The sequence below is a fragment of the Anopheles gambiae genome, chromosome X (genome assembly GCF_943734735.2).
Source record: "Anopheles gambiae chromosome X, idAnoGambNW_F1_1, whole genome shotgun sequence".
Taxonomy (NCBI): Eukaryota; Metazoa; Arthropoda; class Insecta; order Diptera; family Culicidae; genus Anopheles; species Anopheles gambiae.
The window spans coordinates 16,422,727-16,448,489 of NC_064600.1; the positions used below are offsets into that span (position 1 = coordinate 16,422,727).

Here is a 25,763-nt window from a genome sequence, read left to right on the forward strand (position 1 = left end):
GCCAAAGCCCACTAGTGGTACAGGCAGGCCTTGACCGACAACGGTTGTTGAGCCAAAGAAGAAGAAGAAGAAAGAAACTGCATTACTTTATTTAATTTTCATCAAAATAATGCATCGATATTGGACAATGCATTCAAAAGTTTTAAGCCTCGAGAGACGCTAGCTACCCGTTGCTCTGGACGCTAGCCTGGTTGCTTGGAATAGGCGACCTCCTATCCTAAGGGGACCTTGGGCTGGTGGTAATGATGATGCTAAGTCCCACCTCTTACCCCAATACAGGTTTGAGAAGGAAAGAAGTATCTTTAAGCTAATAATACTATAATAGAAATAAGGAAATAAATTGTACAAGTAAGTGGTGGCATCGGAAAATAGAATGGCATTCCATAGCATCCTTTACGTCGTAGTTCGTCAAGAACTAATGGATCTGGTGCACTACCTATCAGAACACAACTGCGACATCCTTATGGCCAGTTCCAGTGATACCAACTGCTGGCTCCAGGGGCTCTGGTACCAACGGCCAGCTCCAGGGCACTACCTTCCTAAGCAGTTGAACCTAATGTATCTGGAATTCGCCACTTAGAATTATCAATGAGTAAATCGTGCTGTGACCCCCCGTTAAACACCGGATAGGTAAGCAAGTAGGTAAGTAATGTTTTATGATTTAAAAAGCTACGACTTTACGGGAATAAAATAGGGGGGAGTGATAATCGCTACAGCGGAACCGATCACTCCCTGGGGATCGGAACTCTATTGCTCACCAATCTGTCAAAAACATAATCCAAATGGCAACATTTTCCTAAACAAAATATGATCCAAACACCATTGTTAAATCCAAACACAAATTGTTAATAATTAATTTGGAGAGTGCGCGCGGCGGAAGGTTCGTCGCTGGTCGTAAAGTTGAAGTCGTTTGATATATGAAGTCGACTGTGAAACGAGGGGTGGTTCGGGTCGGTTGGCCCGAATTCGACCCGAAATGTGGAAAACAGGGTAAATAACCACACAAGCACAGACATTTATTAATTAAGTAATATTATTACTTATGTTTTTTTTATTACATCTTCATTTCGACACATTTTGGACACAAAGACTGCACAAGTCAAATTATCAGTTGCGTTTTTTGTTTTGCGTAGAATTTTGTTTTGTTTTTACTCCCATCTCTTTCTCTCTCTCCTGCTCGTTCTTGTTTTCGGTTTTCTGCGGTTTTCTATTTGTAAGTGGGGGTGGTTTGCCATATGTGTACGTGTTTGTTTGTTTGTTTTTGGATCGTGCTTTTACTGCGCTTTATCTGTTGCTTTTTTGTCGTCTTTTCACCTGCTTCGAAACAGAGACTGGTGTGAGTATGTGTGTGTGTGTGTGTGTGTGTGTATTTCTGTGAGTATTTTAGAGTGTGTTTCCCCTTTTTAAAGCGTTTAAAATAATAAACATTTACTACCTGGGACATCGATCCGTCGATCCGCGAGCGCTCGCATGCGTCTGTGTGTGTGTGTTTGTGTGTGTGTATGTGTGTGAGTTACATTTAACTTATCTAAACAGTCGATCACGTTCGCATCAATGGCGCGTTTACAATATTATAGCTGCTGATGCGCTTGCACATGTTGTATTGTTTACTTTCTTTTTTGTTCTTTTTTTGTTTCTCATCTCTTCGCCTTTCTTTCCCTTGGGATGAGTTTGCTCTCCAAGCGTATCAATCCGCTCTTCTTCTTTTTTTTTCTTCTTTTCCACTTTTACAGGCATGGCACAAACGTTTTTTGTTGTTTTCACTTCTGTTAAAAATACTCTTCTGTTGGCTTTTGTTCTTCCGGTAGTTTTGTTTTGCTCTTTCATTCACGATCACGCACACACGCACACACACCTCCAATAGGCTGTTTCGTAACAGCAGGTTACTCCACAGATTGGATAATCGTGTGTGTGTGTGTGTATTTCGGGCTTCAATGTCTTTTCTATGCTCCTGTGATGCAGCGTACCCCTAAGCCCAGTCAGCTTTGTGTAGCGCCACGTAGACCGTTAAAGTGTTTAAAAAGGGACATATACATTCAACAGCTCCGTTGGCGTCGTACGCGAGAAAGCTAGATTGTATGCAGTGTTGGGTTAATTTGGCCCATTTTGCACTGCTTAAATTGCCGTAATTCACGTGTGTCTGTGTGTATGTGTATGTGTGTGTATGACTAAGACTGGCTAAATGTTAACGACACGAACAGGTGAGGCGGGTTTCTGTATTGGAAGTGCGTGCATTATGTTTTGTGTTGCTATCATCATGCTGCCCTTATCATCGCCCTTCGCGTGTGAAATGGGGGGGTTTTCCATCTATTTTCATGCACATGCAGGCATAGGCTAGTACGGCTGTTGGTTGTTCGTTCTGTATTTGTTTGTTTGTTTGCTTCTGTTTTTTTTTTGTTTTACTGTTGCAGAGTAGCATCATTCTCGCAGCTGCGTCGCGGCTGCACACTCTTAAACACACAATTCTTAGCCTGACTGTACTCTGCTCCCCCCTCTCTACTTCGCTTGCTTGTTTAAAACCAAAACATATATCCTCATGTATACCTAATATATCCATTTATAATTACGTTTATATCACCACATAATTGTTTACAGGTCGGTTTTCAATTGCAATAGAACGGTTACATTATTCCGCTTTCGCTTTCCTCCCCATCCACACTTGCCACTTTCACACTCTCACTCTTTCCACCGTGCCAATTTCGTTTCGTCGGTACCGTTTTACTGTTTCCGTCTCTTTTTTCCTCTATCTGTAATGCGATTTTTGCTGTTGAAAAACTGTTAAGATACTGCTGTACTCTTGTGCTTAAGCTATGCTTTGCCCGCCAGCGCGCGCCCTTCCTACGTAGCGCATTACCCGCTCCTCGCACGGCGCGCGCGCACACACACACACACACACCTACCAATCTGCTTCCTATGCTGCGCAAAAAACACATCAAGCATTTTATTATCAATGGAATCGTTTTTTTTTTGTTTTGTTTTTGTTGTTTTGTTTGTTGCACGAGGAACATAATCCTACACCAGAGAATTCAATTACACTTACTAACACGGAACGACGACGGTTGCCTGGGGAGGGGGGGGGGTTATTTTTACACCCACATGCACACACACACACACGCACGCACACACACACACACACGCACGCACACACACACACACGCACATACACACACAAACATAAAGTTCTAATCACGGGTATCACCTTCTTTCCTTCTGATGAGTATTTTCTCTCTTTCTCTCTCTCTCTTTCTCTATGTCTCTCTCTCTCTCGCTCTCTCTCTCTCTCTGCTGCAAAAAAAATCTATTTTTCTTGCCCTCGTCTACTGCTCGGTTCCGTTTTAGCGTTTTGGAAAATTACTCAATTTTCAGATTCGTTTACAGCTGCTAGCTCCGACTTGCTTAACGTAGAGTTCATAGGGTTTTCTTAATTTACTGTTTTCGTTTTCTGTTTTGTTTCGCTCTCTCGTCCGCTCTAGATCTCACTGATTCATGACACAGGCGTGTCCGCGACTTGCTTAATACTAGTAGAACGGACCGCACGTAGCGTAACTATAGATTCGTGTAGTACCGCCGTGGCGGGTGGCGCACACTGGGCAAGGAAGGGGGAAGTGATTATTATCTGGTAAGGGTAGAAAATACTGAACTTGTTCGTGTGTGTATCAACAATCTTCGGTAGGGAGGTTTTTGTTCTGCTTTTTTTGTTTGCTTCTCTTCAACTTTACGACTGCTTAAAATGGTAGTTTGTAGTGGGCTGTGCATCTCCAAAATCGAATGTCAAACATTCCACGCAAACGTGTGGAGCAAACAGGCGGGCCCAGTAAACTCATTATGGCATGTATAAATCTCGATGGTTTTCATTCGGGTTAGCGGTTTTGTCACGTGTTGCTTTCGCGGTTTGTATTTATAAGGTTGTTTTGCTTTTGGTAAAATGAACATAGTTCCAATACTTAATTTGCATACGCCTAAATGATGATTTTGTGTACGAATGTATTTGTGTGTGTGTGTGTGTGTGTGTGTGAATTTAAATGCCTCTTTTCCACAACATCTCACAAACAGATTGGGACAACAAGCCGTCGAATAGCGTAGAGCGAAGTGACCGATGAAATCATTGAAGCGTTTCGTTTTTCTTCTTCCTTTTCGTTCTCCTTTTCTCGCCGTATTACATATCCCTAACACACCACCTCTTACCCTAGGCCACCCATTTTACAACAGAGCTAATACATACAAAAATATGTTATCGTTTTTTTTTCGTTTTTTTCTTCTTTTTACTTTAAGCGATTTTCTTCCTCATGCACACACACGCACACACATACACACAAACACACACACATACACACATGCATGTCCATGAAGGAGGAATGTAACAAAGAATCTATTACGAAATCTGCTTGTGTGTGTGTATGTGCGCGTGTAACGTCTTAGAATTTGTTTCATTTTCTGGAGCGCGTTCGCTCAAACTATACTAAACTAAACCCTATACTAAGTGCATAACACTAGCGAGCAAGGGGGTTTCACATTAAGCAAGTACATGTTTGTGTCGCTTCAAAAATTGACCCATCGATTGTGTGTGTGTGTGTGTGTATGTGTGTGTGTTTTGTTTTTGTAAAGCAAATCGTTTAGCGAACATCAACCAGCACACAAAAGTAAAACTGTGTGTACAAACAACTAAATCGCAACAACACTGCACATTAACTCGCATAAGCATTATGTTTTTCTTTTCGTGTATGTGTGTGTCTGTATGTATGTATATATATATATAAATATGTGTGTCTGTGTGAGTGGGCAGGGTTTCTAACGATGAGTGTGCACTAGTATCATGCATGTGTGTGCATTTTAATTTCTACGCCTAACTAACTGTAGCTTTACTGCAGATGCGCTACCACGCTTTCTCTTTCGCTCTTACGCGTTTTTGTCTCATTCCAAAACGGGTCTGCACGATTATTGAATATTTCACGACTTAGCATTCACATAGATTCTTAGTTGGAAACGGAACAGTTTCGGAACGGAGCTTCAGGAAGGGGAAGGGAAGGAGATGGTATAAATAAAAGCTAAAAAAACCAAATTTTGTCTTTACAGTTTGGCAAACGCGCCAAACGAACCCTAACTAAATGCAAAGTGGTGAATGTTCTCGGTTTGCGATGTAACTGTACTGTTGTTGGGCAAATCGGTCGCTTACGTCTTATTGTTTCTTTTACATTGCAAAGTAAAACACAGATCATTACAGGTATAATAAAATCTTTCAGCCTCGGTTATTGTGTTGCACGGTAAATATATAAATAGGTAAATATCATTGGTTGAACGACGGAGTATGTTGTGAGTAGTTTGTGTGTGTGTATGTGAGTGTGTGGTTTTTTGTCTTTACGTGGGGGACTGATAAAGCTTTGTATACAGAATAAAAAAAAATAAAATAAAAACGTGCTACTACGGCACCTCTCCTTTCTACGGGGCGGGACAAAAAATAACCTATTATCGTTTAACGTTTCGGCAGCGGAGGGTTTAGTTTCAGTGTTTCTTTTTGCTCTTCGTTTTTTCTTCTTCCTCTTCTTCCTAACAGCGTCTCGAAGGAAAGGTTCTTAAAGATGTACAACAATCATTGTTTGCTTGCGTTTCTCTCTCTCTCTCTCTCTCTCTCTCTCTCTCTCTCTCTCTCTCTCTCTCTCTCTCTCTGTTGCTTGCATGCTGTCTTCCATTCGCTTTCCTTTTGCTAAATGCATCCATCATTATCGCATGGATATTGGTTTCGTTACACATTGATACGAGTATGGTTTAAAATATTGTATGCGGTTGTACCAATGAGTATGAGTATATGGGTAGCTTGTTGCTTTATTCTCTCGCTTCCTTTCCGATTCATTTGCCCTAACATGTATCATTCAACGAGTTGGGTACACGACTGAACCCTTCGCGTGCTTTTTGTTTTTTTTCCTATGAGTTGCAGTAATGCAAGTGATTGGTGTTTAGCACATTTCCTCAACTAGCCTATGATGCTTTAAGTATGTGTTGGTGTGTACGTCTGCATGTGTGTGTGTGTATGTGTGGGTATTTTTTCAGTTACAATATTGACTTGTCCTTTCGGACTTTTGTTTTCCTCCCCCTCATTCTCAAATACTGTGTGTACGCGTGAGTTTCCCTCTTGCGAGTTGGAAGCCAACACCCAAACAGCGCTCATCCTCCCCTGCATCAGCAATCGGGGGAGGGAGGCACACCGTCAGGTGCAAACTCTACACAACATCTAAATACGAGCGTTCTGCCCGCCTCCCGACACGGCTGACACGGTGCTGGCGGGCTGCTCTTACTCGCATCAGACCATCACGAACGCTTCCTCGCCGCAGAACAGGAACGGATACTGATCGATCATCGTCTGCACGATGTCCTCCAAGTACGGGCGCATCGTTTCGAACCGCATCATGTCGGTGAACTCGATCGGCAGCAGTGTCGGCCACCAGCAGATGGCCAAATTTTTGCTGTCCATGCTGTTGAGCTTCGAGTTTTCCGATACACTAGAAGAAAAGGGAAAAGCATTTCAATAGATAAATAAGTAAATACGTATCGTGGCTTTCGCAAATAAATGTTCGTTTGTTTTCTCTCCGTACCGTACAAAATGCTGGAAGATGTAGCTCAGTATTGCAAAGTTGTTTGGCGGCAGCTTGTTTAGCAGCCCGCGGAGTGCGATCAGCCGGCAGCTCCGATCCGTTTTCACCTCCATGTTAAGGCTCGTGATGGACTGGAGCGGCCGGGAGCCGGCTATTTCCTCCAGCTCGCTCATCATTTCCGCACTGAACAGCCCCTTGAGACGCTTCACGAAGAAGTCCTTCAGTGCGGTGGCGACCGCATTCACCGGTATGTCCAGCTTTTCTATATCTACATCCGATTCTGTAACATTGGTGAGTGCACGGGAGAAAATTAGCTTAAAGTTGATCCTCTCCTCCCACCCCCGACGGCTACTACTACCTTCAGCAAACTTCTGGTTCAGCAGATCGACGTGCGTGCGGTTGCCCGGCACCCGGTAGATGCCTTCCGAGTCGAGTCCTTCCTGCTCGATGAATTTGACACACTTCTCCACGAACAGCGGCACGAGCGGCACTTTGTCGGACTGCTTCAGGCTGGCCAGCGAGGACTGCTGGAGTGCAGCGGCTGCGGCCGCCGCTGCAGCCGCTGCCGCAGCGCCATTATGTTTTGAGTTTTTGCTCGCACCCTTGCTGCTGCCCCGGGCGTCCTTCGACTCTTTGCTGGCCTTGCCGGCCGGGTCGATCTCCTTGCCGAACCAATTTTTCTGCTTCGTGATCAGCTTTTCCCGATCGCTTCCCTTCGGCAGCACGCCAAACTGTGGAGGGAGAAAGTGAGATAAGCACGGGCGTCATCCGTTGTGGCTGTATGTTTGAAGAGTGTCGTGTGGAAGTGTAATGTTTTAGCGATCAGGCTTATTCTATTCTTGCAGTCGAAATGTCTCGACGTCGAGTTAAACATTGCTTAGGAACTAAACTGTCCTGCTTCTACTTCTAATAGCGGTATCGAGGTTTCCAAGAAGTAGTTACCCATGAAAGAGTCTACATGTTATTTTGATTCCAGAGCCGATTAGAGATATTCGTTCTCGAGATCAAATCCTCAGTGGTCCCGAAACCGATGTGTCGATGTCCGGGTTTCGGCAGCCCGTCGCAAATGTTTTTTTTTCTACCAGACGTTTAATACAACAAGCATATTTCAAAGAGCATTCGAGTTTTAAATATCTTTAGTATTTCGAGTCTCGAGTATTCCTATTATCGAGTCTTTCTATTATCGAGTATTTAAATATCTCCACTCGAATCGAGTAAAAGAATAGAATAAGCTCCATTGTTCTGCCCCTGGAGACAATTATGTTAATTATCGTACAAGTTATAGGGCAAATAGCTTTTCGAATAACGAGTTTTCGTCTTTGACCGCAGTCATTCGAATTTCCACAGAGGACACATCGTACTATTCGTTTTGGAGCGGTAAATTAAACACTAAATATTAAATATAATAAGTACAGTGGAACCCCTCATAACGAGTTTAATCCGTTTCAGTGACTCACTTGTTATGCGGTAGACTCTTTCTAATATAATTTGTATGAAAAGTGAAATAATTGGTTCCAGAACTGCACACGTGCTAGTATAAATACACATATACATCAGAAAAAAAATGGAAAATGTCTTCATATTACTAATATAAATGAAAATATTTGTAGTTCGTTTAATTTATTTTCTGTTATTATTATTCATTCATTTTCTTTGTCAATGATTGAATCAACAGTTTCAAGTCACCGCTTGCATTGCTGCCAAAAAAAAAGTTGAACGTTCTTTTACCGGTTTGTTTCTAGCAAGAGTTCGTTGCTCAGATGTTTAACATTTCTTATTAGATTTTATCGTTTTTTTTTCGAAAGTTTGAAGTAAATATTCTTCAGCATGAACCAAATTTTCAACTGGTGAAGAGTTGAAAATCATGCTAAAGAAATTAAAAGTTATTATGAGGGAAATGAAATGTCAGATCTATGTGGAATATCATTTTGCACGTGGTAAATAACAATGTTTACAATTCGAAAGTGACTTGGAAAACCCTGTAAGATTCTTAGCAGTAGCAAACCAACGGTTAAGAATAATCTGAAAGGATACGGCCTTTCTCGAATTTTGTTGTCTTTTGTAATGCTTGTAATGCTAAATTATTTCTTTATCCGTTATTTCAGAAAAAATTGCCACCAAATCAAGAGCGCCAAACAATACTCACGATAGGAGAGTTGTCGCGCGGGGATGAGATGTCAACGCTTGATTCGTCCGGCTCCTGGGACGGTTTGTCCTGCTTTTCCAGCCCGCTGCCCAGCTCGTTCTTCAGCTTCTGGTACATGATGGGCATGCCGCCGAGTGGGCCGCCGCTCGCCCCGACCCCGCCCATCATATCGCCCGCGGACGAGCCGAACGGGCCGAGCGGGATCTTGGGCGGCTGCACCGGGATGGCGGTGCGTTTTTTGCGATGCCGTTTGTGCGGTTGCGCTTTGCGGTTGATCTTCGAGTAGCCATCGTTGGAGCGTTTGCGCTCCAGCGAGCTCGAATCACTTTCCGAGTCGGAGTTTTCTTGTATGTTAAAGACTGCAACAAAAAAAAACACACATACACACACACACACACACACACACACACACACACACACACACACACACACACACATAAGTCATATTTAAGGATAAAGCAGCAATCCCCCACAACCTTGCACATTGTGTACTTACTCTGTTCCTTTTCCCTTCTCTGTCGCAGTTTGGTTTTGTGCGTCCCCATCTCGGAACCGCCCGAACTGTCCGCTCCACCGCCGCCGCCACCCCCACCGCGCCCACCATGGTTGGCACCGGGGCCGCCGGAAAAGGTGGTAAATAATTGACTCGCCACATTGTTGACCGCATCGCTGAACGCGTCATTGATCTGCTCGTAGCCCGCCTCGTCCTCGTACTCCTCGCTGTCGTCCTCCGGTGCGGCCAGCGGCGCATGCTCGAGCTGGGCCTGCTGCTGCTGCAGCAGCTTCTTTGCCTTCTTGCGCTCCTTCTCCGTCATCGGTACCAGGCCGGCGTTCGCGCCCGAGGCGCCCCCATCGCCGCCAGCTCCTCCCCCGCCGCCGCCACCACCAATGTTCATGCGGGCGATCGCTTCGTTCACGATGGCGAAGCTTTTCAGGTTCAGCTTGCCCGGCTGCTTCAGCGTTTGACTAGGTCCCTTCGGGCGTATCTTCTTCGCGAACGACGACTGGTTCGGCCGGCGGCCGGTCGTGAACGCGTGGTGTGCGTTCATGTTCTTCCAGAGATCTTCGCTCTGCTTGTTGTCCTGCTTCTGGATGAGAAACCCGTCGTCTATCCAGCCTGCGCCGCGGGAGAAAACAATGAGGTTAAGTTAATAATCAACTCGAAAAAAATGGAATGACTTTTAAGAACACAACATTGACACGGGTTTGTTTCACAGAAATGGATAAATACATTCAGATTTTCAAAACAATAATAATAAAAAAAAATGGAGACCGGTTAACAGTTGGGAGTAGAATGATTCTAAACTGTAGCACATTCTCCGAAAGTGCAAAAAACAAACTTTAAAAACAAAAACCAGCTACTTGTTAAAGAATCACACGACTGTAATGAAACACATAAGCTAATGTACTGTTAAATTAAAACAAAAACAAACAAACAAACAAAGGATTACATGCACAACACACACAACAGGGACGGAACTTTACAACAGAAAATGAACTACACAACAACGTGTACACGTGAGGTACAGATAATTACGTGCAGTTTACAGCGTGAGTACAGTGAAGTCTCTCTAAGGTGAATTTTCAAGAAACAAAAAGACTAATCAGAGGAAGGCTAAACAAAACTACGCGTTGCCATGGAATATCCATGATAGAATATATTGAGGAGACTACATCTTAGAGAGATTTCACTGTATTTTTTTGCGAAGATAAATATCAACCTGAGTCGTAAGTGTTGATCGAGTCCTTGGATCCGCTGACGTCAGCTGTTGCGTGTACGAAAATGGGTGATAAAAAGTGAGTACAGTGTTTGGTATAATAAGTAGTCTGTCATTGAAATGTTTAGAAGAGATAGAAAGAAAGTAAAAAAAAAAATCGTTTGCTTGGCACTGTTCACTGCTTTGCCTCTTTAACAATTTCAATTTCCACGCCCTTCCTTTGCGGGATTTTGGCCCAAACGCAGCGACCTCTACTTACAGTTAATCTCCTCCAGGCTCGACTGCGACTGGGACACCGTGTCGGCCTTCAGCTGCCGCAGTATCGACGCCGGTATGAGCAGGTGGTCCGGCGGGGCCGGTTCCGGCGGCGTCGTCGGCGGCGGATAGATCTGGAAGCCCTGATTGCTGCCGCCCTTGTCGAAGTCGCTGCTGTCCTCGTAGTAGTACATGCTGCTGTGCTGGTGCGGCTGCTGCTGGTGGAGCTGCTGGGCCTGCTGCGCCTGCTGCTTCAGGCTGTCGAGATCGTCCAGCGAGTTGATCGAGCGGTTGTCGAACAGCTGCTGCGACAGCTTCTGGTGATGCTGCTGGCCACCGTGCTGCGGCGGATGGGCGAGCGTTTGCTGCTGCTGCGCCTGCGACCCATGGTGCCCGTGGTGCGGCGGTTGGCCCCCGATCCCGCCGCGGTACGTGGTGGCCGACCCGTTGATGAGGTAGCTTTCGTACCGGGGCGGTGGCTGCGGCACCTGCTGCTGGTGGTGATGGTGCATCGAGTGTTCCATCGTGCCCTCGCCCGAATCGATCGTCAGCGGCTCCTCCAGGTTGAACGCGTGCTCGATCTCCGGCTTCTTATCCCACACTTCCTTCAGGAACGGCGCGAACGAGGCGAACTTCAGCTGGCCCTCGTCGTCCGAGCCGGTGGCGAAGTGGGCCCGCAGCTTGTCCGCGATCCCGTTGCCCTCAGTGATGAGCAGCTGGGACAGCTCGCTGTTGAAGAACGCATTGACGCCGCCCTGCTCCGACACGGCCACGATCTGCATCGGCAGGTTGGGAATGTTGAGCGAGAACGCGCTCAGCGTCGACAGCGAGGCCTTGCGCTTGCTCGAGTACAGCAGTATGAAGCCGTGGATCAGATCGTCCCGGAACGCGTTCGCGCCGTGGTAGGAGGAGAGGATCAGCTCGACCCGCCGCTTCGAGTCGCCGAGAAACATCTCGAAGATGATGTTGCGCTCGCCCGCACTGATGCACGACTGCTCCAGCATCATCGAGCTGAGTATGTTCTCGATCGAGAACGGGTCGCCGCAGAAGATCGACATGATGATGCGCAGGTCGGGCAGCTCGTGCAGGGCGAGGCCGTACTTCAGATCCTCGAACGGGATCGAGTCGATCACGCTGTTCAGCGTCGTGTTGATGAACTTCGTCTGCTGCTGGGAGATGTAGAACTCGTTCTCGTCAATGAAGACGCAGTGCAGCTTCTCCGCCAGCGACTGGCCGTCCGCCTGCAGCTGGTGCAGCGTGCTCTGGCTGTTCTTCTCGTCGCTCATGAACACGATGTGCAGGTTGTTGACGCTGTCCTTGAAGTCGAGATTGTCCACCAGCAGCCGGTCGAGCACCTCGTACACATACTGGAACGTTTGCCGGTTCGAGTAGCAGCAGATCAGCCCCTTGCACTGAAGCTCGAACGAGAACGAGTCGTTGTCGCGGTTGATCGTCTCGATGTTCAGCCCGTACACCTGCCCGTCCACGATGTACTCGCCGTTGTCGTTGCAGTTCTGGTGTATCTTGTCGATGAAATCGTTCGCGATGTAGTCCAGCCCGATCACGATCAGGTTCAGCTGCAGCTGGCCATCCTTCTGCGCGAACCGTGGATTCGGGAGGCTGGTTAAGAAAAAAAAAATAAACGAACAAAGAAACTTCCAAGATGAACAACTGTCGGAATCGGAATTTTTTGTCGGAATCGTTTCCGGCTAGCTCTAAAGTTTTCTGGATTCGATTCCGGATAGTAGGTCCGGAATCAGTTTCCGGATAGTAGGTCCGGAATCAGTTTCAGTCGAATTCGGAATCGATTCCAACATCGGAATCACATCCACAATTAGAATCGATTCTAGCATCGGAATCTTTTCCGCAATCGGCTCCGGACTCAACTCCGGAATTGGAATCGATTCCAGCATCGGAATCGGCTCAGGAATCGGAATTGATTTCAGCATCGGAATCGACTCCAGATTCGGAACCGATTCCAGCATCGGAATCGGCTCCAGCATCGGAATTGATTCCAACATCGGATTTGGGTCCAGATTCGTAATCGATTCCAGCATCGGAATCAGCTCCGGAATCGGAATCGATTCCAACATCGGAAACGGCTCCGGAATAAGAATCGATTCCAGCATCGAAATCGGCTCCGGAAATGATTCCGAACACGGAATCGGAATCGGATAGGTACGATACCGAGCTCCCACCACTGGTTTTTAGTGTGTGTGTTTCCCTCCTGTATGTCTTACTTTTGGTTCGAGATCAGTATCCGCTCGATCAGCGCATCCATGCAGTTGGGGAACGCCGGGCAGTGCTCCCGGATCGGACAGTGCACGAAGCCGAGATGCTGAAACAGCATCACCTTCCGGTCCTGGTCGAGCCGGTCGAGCAGCTTGTACCGCAGGTCCTCCTGCAGCACGTCCGTTATCTCCTTGATGTCGTTCTGCGTGATCGTACCGGACGGTTCGATGTTTTTGAAGTGATAGAACAGATCGGCATGCTCCATCAGCAGCTCCTGGAAGTTGTGCTTAGCGGTCTCGACCAGCTCGCGCTGGTGGTTGTCGTAGATCTGCTGGCAGTCGTGCTCGGACAGCGCTTCGAAGCACTCGCGCCCCATAAACAGGACGCGCACCTCGGACAGCTGCTTGCCCGGCGTAACGTAGCCGGTTTCTTCCAGCAGCTTTTTGAACTGCTTTTTCCATCTGTAATGGGGCGAAACGGAGCCGCCGGGCGGGTCGTTAGTTGGGCGAAAAGAGGTCGGTTGCGCAAACTTAACGGAAGCAAACTGTCTTGCCCTAACTGCTGTGCTGCAAGAGATTTCGTTTCGTTAACATCTACAACTATCTTATTTAGTGGAATGTCGCTATATTTAGTGTGTACTAGATGTATTGCCCTTGCGATCGAACCTGAAACCAAGCCACTTGATGTGAATTTGTGTGCTAAATTTTGGCGTGCTCGTTTGGCACGAACAGAATTATTTCTCTCTCTCTCTCTCCCTGCACTCTAACTGATCGCCGACTGACTTGACAGTGCCCTACAGCTTTTTCCGAATGAATTTAATGTGTGTTGTTTGTTATGACGCTTGGTTATCACCGCTAACACAAACCCGCGCAAATGTGGTATATGCTGATGCGATGCTCTAATATTACAGTGTACGTATGAGGTTAGTGAAGAAGAAAAAAAATGAAGATGAAGAGAAAAAAACAACTGTTCAAATCACCTCTTTGGCATCCTGTTGAAGGCACATAAACGTACGTACACACACACACAACACACACACGTGGGCGCATATACGTTTTTACGGTGCGCCGTGTTCAGAATTACGGTTCAAAACCACAATGCAAGCAAAGCCAGCAAAATACGATTGGAAATGGAAAAAAAGAAGAATATTGAAGAATTGCATCAATCGTTTGAATTAACACGTCGTCTTAATTTTAAGCATTATGGTTGCCTATTGCAATGGGTGAGGTGATGGGTGAGAGGGGGGTTGGGGTGGTGGTAAGAGGGGTTTGGCCGAGTGCGGATGAAGTGTGAAATTGCGTGAGAGGTTCATCTTATTTGCAGCATAAGTTTCAATGGTTTTGCTTCTTTAAAAATGCAGTGTAATTTAATAATTTCGAAACCACTTCCAGACAGGCAGAGCAAATTTCAAACTTCCCTCTCTTATGATGCAAATCGATGGGTTGTGCTTGTGCATGTGGGATTTTTGTTATTGTTATTATTTTTTTTGGTGATAATTCATATTTAATGACATTTCGAAAAATGAAAATTATGAAATTTTAGCATTTCTAAAGGCCGAATTATGATTTTCTGGTTGATGTTTGTAAAGTAAAAGGGGTCACGAGGCATATTTCAGGCCATGTGTAATTTAAAAACTATTTCCATTTTTTAACTTAAATTATGCAAAGTGATTGCAATGGTTAAATTTAAAGACCGAAACTGAAACTAATAACGAATTTTGCTACACCAAATATTTAAGTGTTAACAGAATGGAACGTGTTACGGGTGATTGGTTTTTTAAATACATTAAAACGTAAATGGAATGACAGGCTTGGTGGAAAACGCAAGAGAACTCAACTGGCATAAGTACACACATACACGCCAACCACCGGTCACGGGGCGCGTGCCACTTACTCTAATCGCTTCTGCTCCTGCTGCAGCGCGTTCATGTGATTCTTGAACACGGTTTCCGCCTCGGGCGTGTCGAGTATGTCGAACGGTATCCGGTTCTCGTCCTCCATGTCGCTCATGTCGCTCAGCTCCGCCCAGCTGCCGCCGCGCTCGATCGCGTCGAAAAAGTACTGCTCGTAGTCGATGTGGTCGCGAAAGTAGCTCCGTATCGAGGCCCAGTCATTGAAGCTGTCCAGTTCGAGGTTGATGCTGTTGATGTCGGGCAGCATCTCCTGCAGCACGCACGCGAACGAGTCCATGTAGCTCTGCAGCTTCTTCGACTGGTAGTCCTCGCGCAGCTTCTTGATGTGCCGGCGGAAGATGCGCTGGCCCGCCTCCTGCCCGAACAGCTCGAGAAAGTCGATCCACTCCCGGTGGTTCGACAGCTTCTTCGACGAGCTGCTCCAGATCGACCGGTGGTCGGTGATCTGCGTCCGGATCAGGCGCGTCACGTACTCGGTGCTCGCGTTCAGCAGATCGTTCCGCTGCTTGGCCGCCTCCGCGTACGACGGCACCTTCGACCGCTGCTTCGCCTTGTCGATCATCTGCGCCAGCACGACGAACGCGAGATCGATGTTGATGCTCTCGTGGGCGGACGTCTCGATCAGCAGTATCTGGCCCTTGTACTCTTTGCGCGAGCAGATCTTCTCCGCCTCGCGCACGTACAGCTCGTTCGCGTCGTCGTTCTTGGTCGTGACGAGCACGACCGGCTTCTTCACCTTCAGGATGTTGTTGATGATCTGCGTCACGAACTCGACCTGCTTCTCGACCGTCCGGTTCGGCACGACGCTCACGTCGAACACGCACACGAACCCGTCGACGAGGAAGCGGCCCTCGGGCAGGACGATCTCCTCGTACTCGTGCTCGATGCCGAGCTGGTTCTTGCAGATGTACTTCAGCTTCTCCTGCGACGACATGCGGATCGCGGCGCACCGCTTGATGTACGGCTCCATCTTGCCGACCTTGAACGGCTGGAAGGTGGCATCGTCCACAAACTCGGTCTGCTCGATCACGCTAAAGTTGTAGTCCACGCCCTCCTCGGACGTTTTGCGCACCTCGCCCCAGTACAGGAAGTGGTCATTGTTCACCACTCGGCCGCTAAAATCCGACTGCAAATGAGCAAGAAAACACACACACACAGTCGTTACATACCGAAGGGAAACACGAGGGTGTTCGCCAATACGGCCAAACTCACCTGACTCAGCACCGAAATGTGATCGATCGCGTAGTCGTCTGTTTTGGGGCGCACGAACCGATTGCACAAACAGGATTTGCCGACCCCGAGCTGGCCCTTGTCCTTTTCCACGCCCGACAGACCCACCACCGATACGTTGATTTGCTTCATCTTGCCGCCTTGAGAGGGACTGCAACTAGTCGGCAGGCGCTAATCGGTCGGTGCGGGCCGGGGTTCAGGTGTTGTTGCTGCTGCTTCGCTGCTTGCAACGCCGCCGTTGTGTTCAATGTCTCACTGGCGCAGCTAGCAACACCATTGGTGTTTTTTTCCGGGCCGGCGTAAAGGTGGTTCCCGTTGGTGCAAACGCGTGCACGGGTCGTATTTCGAATTGACTTAATATTAGTTACAATAGCATGCACTCGTGTGCGGTGGAAATGTGATGCTGCAGCAGCAGTAGTAGTAGCAGTAGCAGTTGTAGTAATAGTAGTAGTGGGTGCGAATTGCACGATTCCTTTACTGCCTCAACAGTGAGCGGCTAAGCATAGCCAGTGGATGATGGATCTATAAATGAAAGCAAGCGACATAAAGCGAAATAATTAATTGTTCTTCTTCACATTGTTCTTCATTTCTTGTAGCAACTATGCTTGAAATATTTTACAGGGTTTTCCTAGAGAGCTCCAGACCGCGGAATACTTTGATAAATCGTCGAGAGTTTATCGGACCGATTCCAGAGTTGACTCCCCAAGTACCACAATCCCACTAAACGACCACTAAATGGTTTCTAAACGACTCAAGCGGCCGCATCGGGGAGTTCGTTCGTTCCCGGGATCGTTCGCCGCGACGCTCATTTTCACTTATTTCATAGCCCTCTATGATCAAAAATTAGAAAACCGTCTAGGTTTTGTTCTGCCCAATCTAGTAGTACAACCCTGTCCACTCATGAGCGACGAACGAGCTCCCCGATACGGCCAAAGCTCTCAACCTAAACGGAATATAAAAAGATTTCGTATAGCAGACGGCAAACGACTCAACGACAAATGCATTCAAAAAATAGGAAAATAGTTGGTGGGATAGCTACACAGCGGAGCTTTCTTCGCTTTGAGAGGTTTTTTTATCATACCCTCTGTATTGTTTTATGATTGCGCATTGAAGTTTTGCATCGCTAGAACTAGAACGTTGATAAGATTGTTTAACTGAAGCAAGTGAGATTTTAATTGTTATTTGTTTGGTTGAGTTTCAGATTTATTTGAGTAACGATCGTTGGTGTTGATACCCAGGTATCTTACAGTACGACAATTCAGATAGATTTTTAGTTGGAATGTTCGCAAGGTATATAGACCAAGATTAGATGAAGTTAGGCAAATAAATTGTAAGAAAAAGACAGCAATATAATGATGAGTTATAAAACGCCAGCTATTAAACAAACCAGTGAAGCTTTCGTTTTTTTTTTCTATGGATATTTGATTTTAGCCGGTCTCATAATACAGTCGTCAACTCGCACGACTTGAACCAATGACGGGCATGTTGTTAAGCCCCAAATGGACCGTGCCACCATACGTAGAACTGACTATACTGTTATGGGGGTTAATCCAAAAAAGTCACTGAAAACCAACCCCACAAATGGGTACAGGCAGGCCTTGACCGACAACGGTTGTTGAGCCAAAAAGAAGAACAAGATTTGATTTTCCAGTCGTTTTCCAGTCCAGCTTAATCTGTGGCGCTTGGGTCCGCAGCCGATTCCGGAGTTGGGCCCGGAATTGATGCCGGCATCGAAATTGACTCCGGAATCTCAATCGACCTAGGAATCGTAATTTGCTTCGGTTACGGAATCAGGATTGACTCCAGAAATGGAATTAGCTCGGGAACGAGAATTAGTTCTTGAATTGAAATAGGAAGTTTCAGAAGCGAAATCGATAATCGATAATCTACATGAGAATGGATCGTTTACGAGTAAATTTTGTTTCTTTACGGCTTTGATCAACACGTACCATCATTGGACCCAAACACCTATTCTTATGCAAATGCCGAAACCGACTCCGTTTTGAAGCCGATTCTGATTTCGTAGCTAAATCCGATTTCGTAGCCGATTTCGATACCGGAGCCGATTCCGGAATCGATTCCGGAAACTGATTCCGGGGCTACTATCCGGAATCGATACTAGAAAACTTCGGAGCTAGCCGGAATAGATTCCGACCAAATCTTTATTTTTCCCATCACTAATTCCGAGACGGTAATCACAGTAGATATACAGGGTTTTGCGATAGAACTCAAGACCCCGGGATACTTTGATGAATCGTCGTGAGTCAATCGCAAGACTGCGGAACGATACGTGAAAACGTTGACGATACCGGGATCTGCGGATTTCTATCGCAAGACCTCGGCACACTTTTTCGGACACACTATCGCAACCCAGGGACCGATTCGGATTCGGTATCGGATGATGCCGTTTAGTGGATTTGTGGCACTTGGGGAGTCAACTCCGTAATCGGCTTTAGAATCGGCTCTGGGATCTACTCCGGAATCGAAATCCGAATTAATACGGAATTGATACCGAACACGGAATCAGAATCGAGTAGGTCCGATTTTGAGTTCCCACCACTACTCAGAATACATGAAAATAAAAAAAAAACAATAAAAAATAAAAGTTTGGATGAGTTCATTGCTTTTACATTGCAACACAACCTTCCGTTTTTATCAGAATGATTATTTAGAAGTTGCATGACTCAACTACCAGTCATTAAAAAAAGCTTCATTCTTCCCATGAGCTATTAAATCACAAATTGTAAACTAATAAATAAATTAAAACAATACTCAATCTTACTGTTCCCGTCAGCAATGACTAAACGATGGCTAATTAAAACAAACAATGACACGGACCGTATCAATGCGATGTGTAAAAAAGGACATTGCTAAACGAAACGTACGTCACCCGCACGCTGGAATGCTGCACCGAGCGGAAACGGTGGCTGTCCTGGGTGCTTGTCGTCGGTGTCGTGATTTAGCGACCGAACCCGTTAACCCTTTCGCGACCACCATTCGATCTCGAAGACAAAATATGCCAGAGAAAAAAATGCTATTGAGAATATTACCAAAAACAGAGTTGTTTTACTTTTAATTCGTTCTAAACGAATACATTTGGCACACAACGACTTCAACGTAATGTTGAGTAAATGTTGACATTAGGACAGTAAACATATCGAACCACAATAGTAATTGTAGAGCCGAAGGGTTAAACTGCACAACACCCACCGTGCGCACCAGCGTTACCGTATCGCATGGCGACAGTTTAATTAAATGCTTTTGGCGTAACCAATTTCTTCAAATAGATGGCTTTAGATCATCGGTCGGCTAATGCGGTCGGACCATAAGCTGGGCTGGCGGGAGCCGTGTAGAAGCTAATGAACTGCGCCCAAATCTGCGCGATTGGTCCCACTCCCCCGGGGACGGCACACTCACTGGTTTGCTGCAATCAAGCTCAGCAACGGCAAAAAGTGAAAAAGAAATGGGACCGAGCGATAAACCGAGTACGCGGGCGCTCCCCTGGAATGCTGTGCAAATTGCTACACAATATGGTTAATAGTTGGTAACAGCAACCACAAAAAATAATAATAAGAAGGGATAAGCGAAACACACATGTGACATCAACATGCGGCGATGATGAAGATTTCGCCACCGACATAGACACACAAACACACACATATGGTAATGGTAATGGTGCGTGATATGTGATGACTTCATCTGAACAACTTCTGAAGGACGGTCACGGTCGCCTCCACCGACCCGATCTGACGCCTGTCCGGTCTGCCTGCATCGGCGGACGCGAGCTAAACCGGCCCAGACACAGTGCGCTACGGGCGGGCCCAGCTGTTTGCATTGCTGTGGCGCTGGGGGAGGGCGAGTAGGGGAGCAAGCCAGATGAAATTGATTTTTTTGTATAAGATTTGTTAAACCGACGGCCCCAAACTACCTAAAAATGTTACAAACCGGCGTATTTGTGCATGCTGAACGACCAGGGCTTTTCGGCCCAAACGTACCTGTATCTTCAGCATCGCGCGCACCCATTTACTGCTGGCCGATATATCACGGGAAAACGTTTGATTGTAGACACACACACACACCCACACAACAAGGGGAAATACTTCTTTTCGCTATCGGTCGCACTAGTAAAAAGGGAATTACAGAGCACGCACGAAACAGATTAACCTAGCGGTGGCGCAACCCCGTGCAAGCTGCAGCTGGTCGCGTTCGAGTGGACTGCTCTGGCGGTGCTGGCAATGCACATCCTCACATGGTACCACCGTGCCACCAGCCAGGCAGCCGTGCTGCGGCGGAAGATTTCTTTCACTGAATTTTTGATCGGTGTGAGAGACGGTTGATTGTGACACGTCGTCGAGTTGTTTGTTTCGGTTTGCGGCTCACGAATGCTCCAAATGGTGGAATAGCGCGCCTGTCGGGTAGAGAGGGAACGAGAATGAGGTATTAGAGTGGCTTGGCTAATTGATGGTTAATTTAATAAGGAAGAAGAAAGTCAAATGCAGAGTGCGGGATGCAATTTAAACACATGCACACACAGACGTGCCGTGTAGAGCTATATCAATTGTGTATTGTGACATCAAAACTCGCCAATTAGGCTTTTCCTATTTGGCTTTTCCACCGGCGTGTACTAAGCAGTGCTGCGGCCCTGCGTTTTCCGTTCGTGTGTTTGCGAGCGCGCGCGCCTGAGAGAGAGAGCGAGAGTGCTGCCTATGTCAGCATCTGTGCGCCGACCGACGTCGTCCTGGCCGAGGAAAATCAATAAACACATCACCCCGTCAGGAGCGAGCGAAATTGGCAAGTTGACCGTGGCTGGTGCTGCTAGAAGACGCACTATTTGCTCGAGCCCCTTATTTTTGTTTCTTCTACGGTTTGCCCCGAGCGTAGACAGCGTACACTAAACACTGTAACTACCCCTTTACTTACGCCCACCATTAGCAATCTTTGCCCAAACGAACACGGGAAGCACTGGTGTGTGTGGGTGTGATTTTCCCCACACAGCCGCAGTTGGTATCCCCGCCGGCGGCAGTGTGTTACACCAAACTAACGGATCGTCCCCAAGTCCCGACACTGTCAAACCCCGTTTGCCGGTTGCCTCGCACCACCCCGGGACCAACTGCAACTGCTTCCGCCGAGAGGTGCATGCACACACACGCAGGACCGAACGTCCTTAACCGCACGAAAATGAGCGATCCACACATTACGCACCTTTTGCCACCTTCGTTTTTGTCCTGCCCGCAACCGCAAAGGGCTTTTACGCTACCTTATACGGTGACAGTAACAAAATTTCCAGTGACGCACACTAGCAGCAGCAAAGCGCACTGGGAGATAAGGAGGGAGAGCGCGAGCGTGAAAAACAGTGAATCTACTCTGCCTTCGGGAGGAGGGGGAAAGGGGGTTGTTCCTTTTATCGCGCAAGTGTTTTTGGCCGTGAGTTTTCACGTGAAATTTTCAGAGACAGAGAGAGAGAGAGAGAGAGAGAGAGCAAGAGAGAGAAAGACGGCGTGGGAGAGCAAGAGTTCCCTTTTTACAGGAGAGGAAAAACGGACGAGCGGCGTCCGTTTGTAAAGCGCAGGGCCCAATATGGTTCGTTGGTGGTGGTGATGGTGGTACGAGCATTACTACCCCCACCCCCCCGACAAACCCAATCCCATTCGCTATTGAATTTTTCCAATTTTCCGGCACCGTCAGGGGGGTGAACCTTTACGCGGGTGGGTGAGCGATCATGGCGACCGGTCACGGGGCTTGCGGTCAGCTTTTCGTCTGGAAAAAAGGTAAATACCCTAAAAGCTTGTTTGCTTTCCAGGCTCCAGCCCCGTGTGTGCCCGGTTTGTTTGTGTGGAAACCCTAGTAGTTTATGCAGCCGAGGGCAGGTAATCCATGCCGGCTGGGCGAAGCGTAACCGAACCGTCCGGAGCAATCAGAGGTATCTCTCTCTCTCTCTTGCTGTAAAGCCCTAAAAATAGAGGAACAGTTTTACAGTGATTTGGTCTGTCGGTAGTTTTCGCCTCCCCGTCCTCCATCGACCCAACCCGGCCGAAATGTCTCCCGGGGGGGGGGGGTTTTGCCCTGGTGGAAGAAGAAGGCTCTGTGCATGGTTTGATTGAAGACGGTGCCGCAGCAATGCTGGCTGTTGAGGACGAACTGTTTGCTTTCGGCAGGCGGAAGCGCTTACATTAAGGCGGCGTTTAGGCCGCCGGGGGCTCTTTGCAAAAAATAAAAAGGTTTTTTTTTTGCTGTTTTTGCCAATTCAGTGCATCCAAGGCATTGGCAGGGCTGGCCACCAGCTCCTCAGGATATTTATGACCTTTTTTCCCCCTGCCATTACACATACACACTCACACATATACACTTAGTTACATGTACGCACGCGCACGTGCTGCACACACATCGAGGAAAAGGGAGGGCGTGATAAAAAAAAGGTGACAAGGACGCGCGAGAGACACACTTACAGCGACGCAAACCCTCCACAAACACACACACACGCGCACTGGACAATACAACCGCTCCGAGGGCTGCAAAAAGGATCTCCTCTCTTTCTGTGCGCGCACACACTCCGAGCGTGTGTGTGTGTGTGGGGGCATAGGGCATTCCTGGTCAAGGATATGGCGCTGGTGGAAGAAACAAAAGCACACACGCCTGCATTAATAATACAGGCGAAAATCAGCAGAAAAGTGAAAACCCAAAAGGACGACATCCATCGACATCCAAAAATAGCACACACCCACACTCATCGCCCATGGGAAGGGGTGGGGGAAGGTGTATGGAGAAAAGGGTCGCTAAATGCAAAAAAGGACATTCGTTGCCGTGGGCGCCCACATGCATAGATGGAGGTGTATGTGTGTGTGTGTGTGGGATTGAATGGAAATGAATTTTCCTTTGCAAGCGCCTCAATCCGGAGCAAGGATTTTTCCTTTTATGGCGAGAGGAAAGATTGTGCGCTGGGGGAGTGGGGGGGGATCGAGGGAGATCTTTTCCTCCTTTCCTTTTGATTGCGTCGTGTGGTTCGGCGGTTCGGGTCAACTCCATCTTGTGCGTGTGTAGGTGTGCCGCCCTGGCATATAACAGGAAAGCAGACACACACACACACACACACACACGCATACATTGGCAGGCAGACAATGTAAGGATGGGTGAAGTAATGGGTTCGACATTCCGGGCCCTTTTTGGCCCGGAAAAATCTGTTCACAATTGTTTTGTGCGCACACACACACACACACACACGCACACAGACAGGCACGAGCGAAACCAGACGGAGTTTTGCCAGTGTATTGCGAATTGTTTGGCCTCTGGAGGGAGTAGGCCCGTCTCCTAGGCTCTTTCTGACCTCAGCCCATACGACTGCTGCCCAACCGCTGCGCACCCCTCTTGCTCTATGTGCAACAGTTTATTGGGACGACCGGAAGTAAAAGAAAAGGCAACCACATATGCATTTGTTAGGTGCAATTGGCTTGTTTTTTTGTTGTTGTGTGTGCGTGTTGTTGTAATGTTCAACTGCTTTCGCTCTCGCCCATTTCTTCTCCCTACCCCATCCAGCGGCCATCTCACTCTCCCTTTATGCGTCGTTTTAGGCAGGGAAAGCGAAACTGGGCACAAATCATTTGCGTTTTGTCGCCTTGCCAGTGTTGCGCCCCCCCCACCCTTTCACCATCTTGCAAAAGGCGCAACAGACGCGTCACCAGTCAACCCCAACCCCCCACAGCGTCAGGGGGTTTGCGAAAAAAAACCCTCAGTCCCCTATCACGATCGTGAACAGAATCCTTACGGCAAAAGCATACACTCACTTTTTTTTGTTTGGCACACACACACACGGACTCACTGTGAGAGATTTCCTTTTCCACACTCTTTCCCAGCCGGACAACGGTAACAAGCACGGAACAGGCACGGCAGTGTCTTGGCGTAGGAGACGGTGGCACTGGTGGTTTTGCTCAAAACTGGAACTCTACCACTGTTTTACAGCACACATGCACAGGCACACGCACGTACAAACACACATACACACACTCGAGACTGGGACCAGAGTTGAAATCGATTGTTTTTGCTGCGTCCGACTCCGGTTGTTGTACTGCTGGGCGGCAGGAAAATTAGCAGCTTTCCCTTTATGAATGGCGGCCTATCTCTACCCACCCTTGGCTACACAACGTACGAACACACACACAAACACAGGCACACACGCTCTGCACACGGGCTCGGTTGCGCTGTGTCTTTTCCGTTTCGTCTGCCTTGTGTGTTGCCTTGGCCTGCAACACATTTTCTGCTGGCTGGATGGGTTCGGCTCGGAGCGGTTGCGCCATGACGGTGCCTTCACCACCCGTTTGACAGCTTTGACAGGTGACAGACGGTGACAGCACGGGTGCGCGTAGCCAGAGTGACCAGAAGTACCGATTTCTCTGTATTCCTACCGATACAGTCATCAACTCGAACGATTTAACAACATTCTTGTCATAGGTTCAAGCCCCGCATGCCGCCATTCGTAGGACTGACTATCCTGCAGGCCTTGACAACGGTTGTCGAGCCAAAATAATAAAAAAAGAAAAAATGGATTAAAATTATTAGCAACTAGGGTAACTGTACCAGTTTTCGGCAGTGTACGTATTTTCGTCAGGGTAGCTAAAAACGTGAAATTCTGCACAAATGTGGTAACAAATTTCACAAAACACAATTTTGTAGTGAAAGTGTAATTATTTGATATTCACTTACGAAGTTTCACACCATTTTATTACGTTTTTTCAAAATATCAAATAAATTGTGCTTTTTTTCGGCAGCTTTGCTGTCAGCCAATGGTTCGGCAGCTTTTGTGATCAAGAGAATCAGAACAGTAAAACAATGAAAAAGTGGTGTATATTAAAGATTTTATGCTTATTTAATTTATTCTAACTTGTTCGGAATTTTATAAAATCACTATAAACAAGTTATTTTTCACTTTAAATGCTGCCGAAAATAGATACACAGTAAATGTTCATTTTTGACAGCTCAATGTTGTGGGCTCCTGCCGAAACTTGGAACAATAACACACCTTGGATTTGGCTGAATATTTCTTTAAAAATTGATCAGAACACTACAATGCGAATATCGACACATAATATGACCTTTCTTGTACCAAATATCACCAATTTTACGACAAACAATGCACTAACTTAAGAGAAAAATAAATATTTGTAAGCCAATTCGCACCGTACGCTATAACCATCAAACTGTCTATGGCTGCTCTGTTTGAACGTCGCATCAAAATAGTGTTAATAGCAAATAAAAAATAGTGTAACATACTATGATAGTTTATCAACCAGAATAACATCACTTTCATGAAAAATAATAAAAAAATGTTTATTTGTGAGCAGTTTTTGTGAAACTGCTGCACTAGCGTGCCGAAAACTGGTACAGTTACCCTTCGCAATTTATAGTGCATTGGGCAATTCTTGAAGCTCATTGTACTGATTTGACATTTCTGTCGCAAAAATCTTGGTCGAAAAATTCATGATAGCAACAATCTTCGACGCAAAATTCTTGGTCGCAACGATCTTGGTCGCAAAAATCTTGGTCGCCAAATGTATTGTCACAATATTCATGGTCGCAAAAATCTTATTAGTAGAATTTTTGTTTGCAAAATTATCTGTCACAAAATTCTTGGTCGCAACAATCTTGGTCGCAACGATTTCGGTCGCAAAACTCTTGGTCAGAAAATGTATGGT

General features: G+C 46.8%; 1 protein-coding gene across 11 annotated transcripts; it reads right to left on the bottom strand.

Annotated features, from left to right (window-relative positions):
• Positions 1-5,603: 5,603 nt before the first annotated feature.
• On the bottom strand, positions 5,604-24,345 carry LOC1277386 (rho GTPase-activating protein 190). Of its 11 annotated transcripts, XM_061642759.1 has the most exons (13): positions 23,859-24,344; positions 20,076-20,488; positions 16,063-16,602; positions 14,832-15,976; positions 13,918-13,929; positions 12,947-13,399; positions 10,711-12,326; positions 10,455-10,499; positions 9,230-9,850; positions 8,734-9,092; positions 6,946-7,318; positions 6,588-6,867; positions 5,604-6,494 (listed from the first exon to the last, which is right to left on the bottom strand). In XM_061642759.1, exons 3-13 carry the CDS (start codon positions 16,210-16,212, stop codon positions 6,296-6,298), a joined length of 5,253 nt encoding a protein of 1,750 aa, XP_061498743.1. In that variant the 5' UTR covers positions 16,213-16,602; positions 20,076-20,488; positions 23,859-24,344; the 3' UTR covers positions 5,604-6,295. The 11 variants fall into 11 exon arrangements, with proteins under 11 accessions (XP_061498743.1, XP_061498717.1, XP_061498709.1 ...); XM_061642733.1 differs by lacking the exon at positions 13,918-13,929 and having other exon boundaries at positions 12,947-13,504; positions 23,894-24,345; XM_061642725.1 differs by lacking the exon at positions 13,918-13,929 and having other exon boundaries at positions 12,947-13,504; positions 23,859-24,345.
• Positions 24,346-25,763: the final 1,418 nt, after the last annotated feature.

Excerpts from the sequence above, each read along its gene's own strand:
- LOC1277386 (XM_061642733.1), bottom strand. The coding sequence starts at position 16,212 with ATGAAGCAAATCAACGTATCGGTGGTGGGTCTGTCGGGCGTGGAAAAG. Across the intron at positions 10,500-10,710 it reads GAGCCTGGAGGAGATTAACT|CTGACGTCAGCGGATCCAAG; the intron begins GTAAGTAGAGGT and ends TACACGCAACAG. Across the intron at positions 9,093-9,229 it reads GAGAAGGGAAAAGGAACAGA|TCTTTAACATACAAGAAAAC; the intron begins GTAAGTACACAA and ends TTTTTGTTGCAG.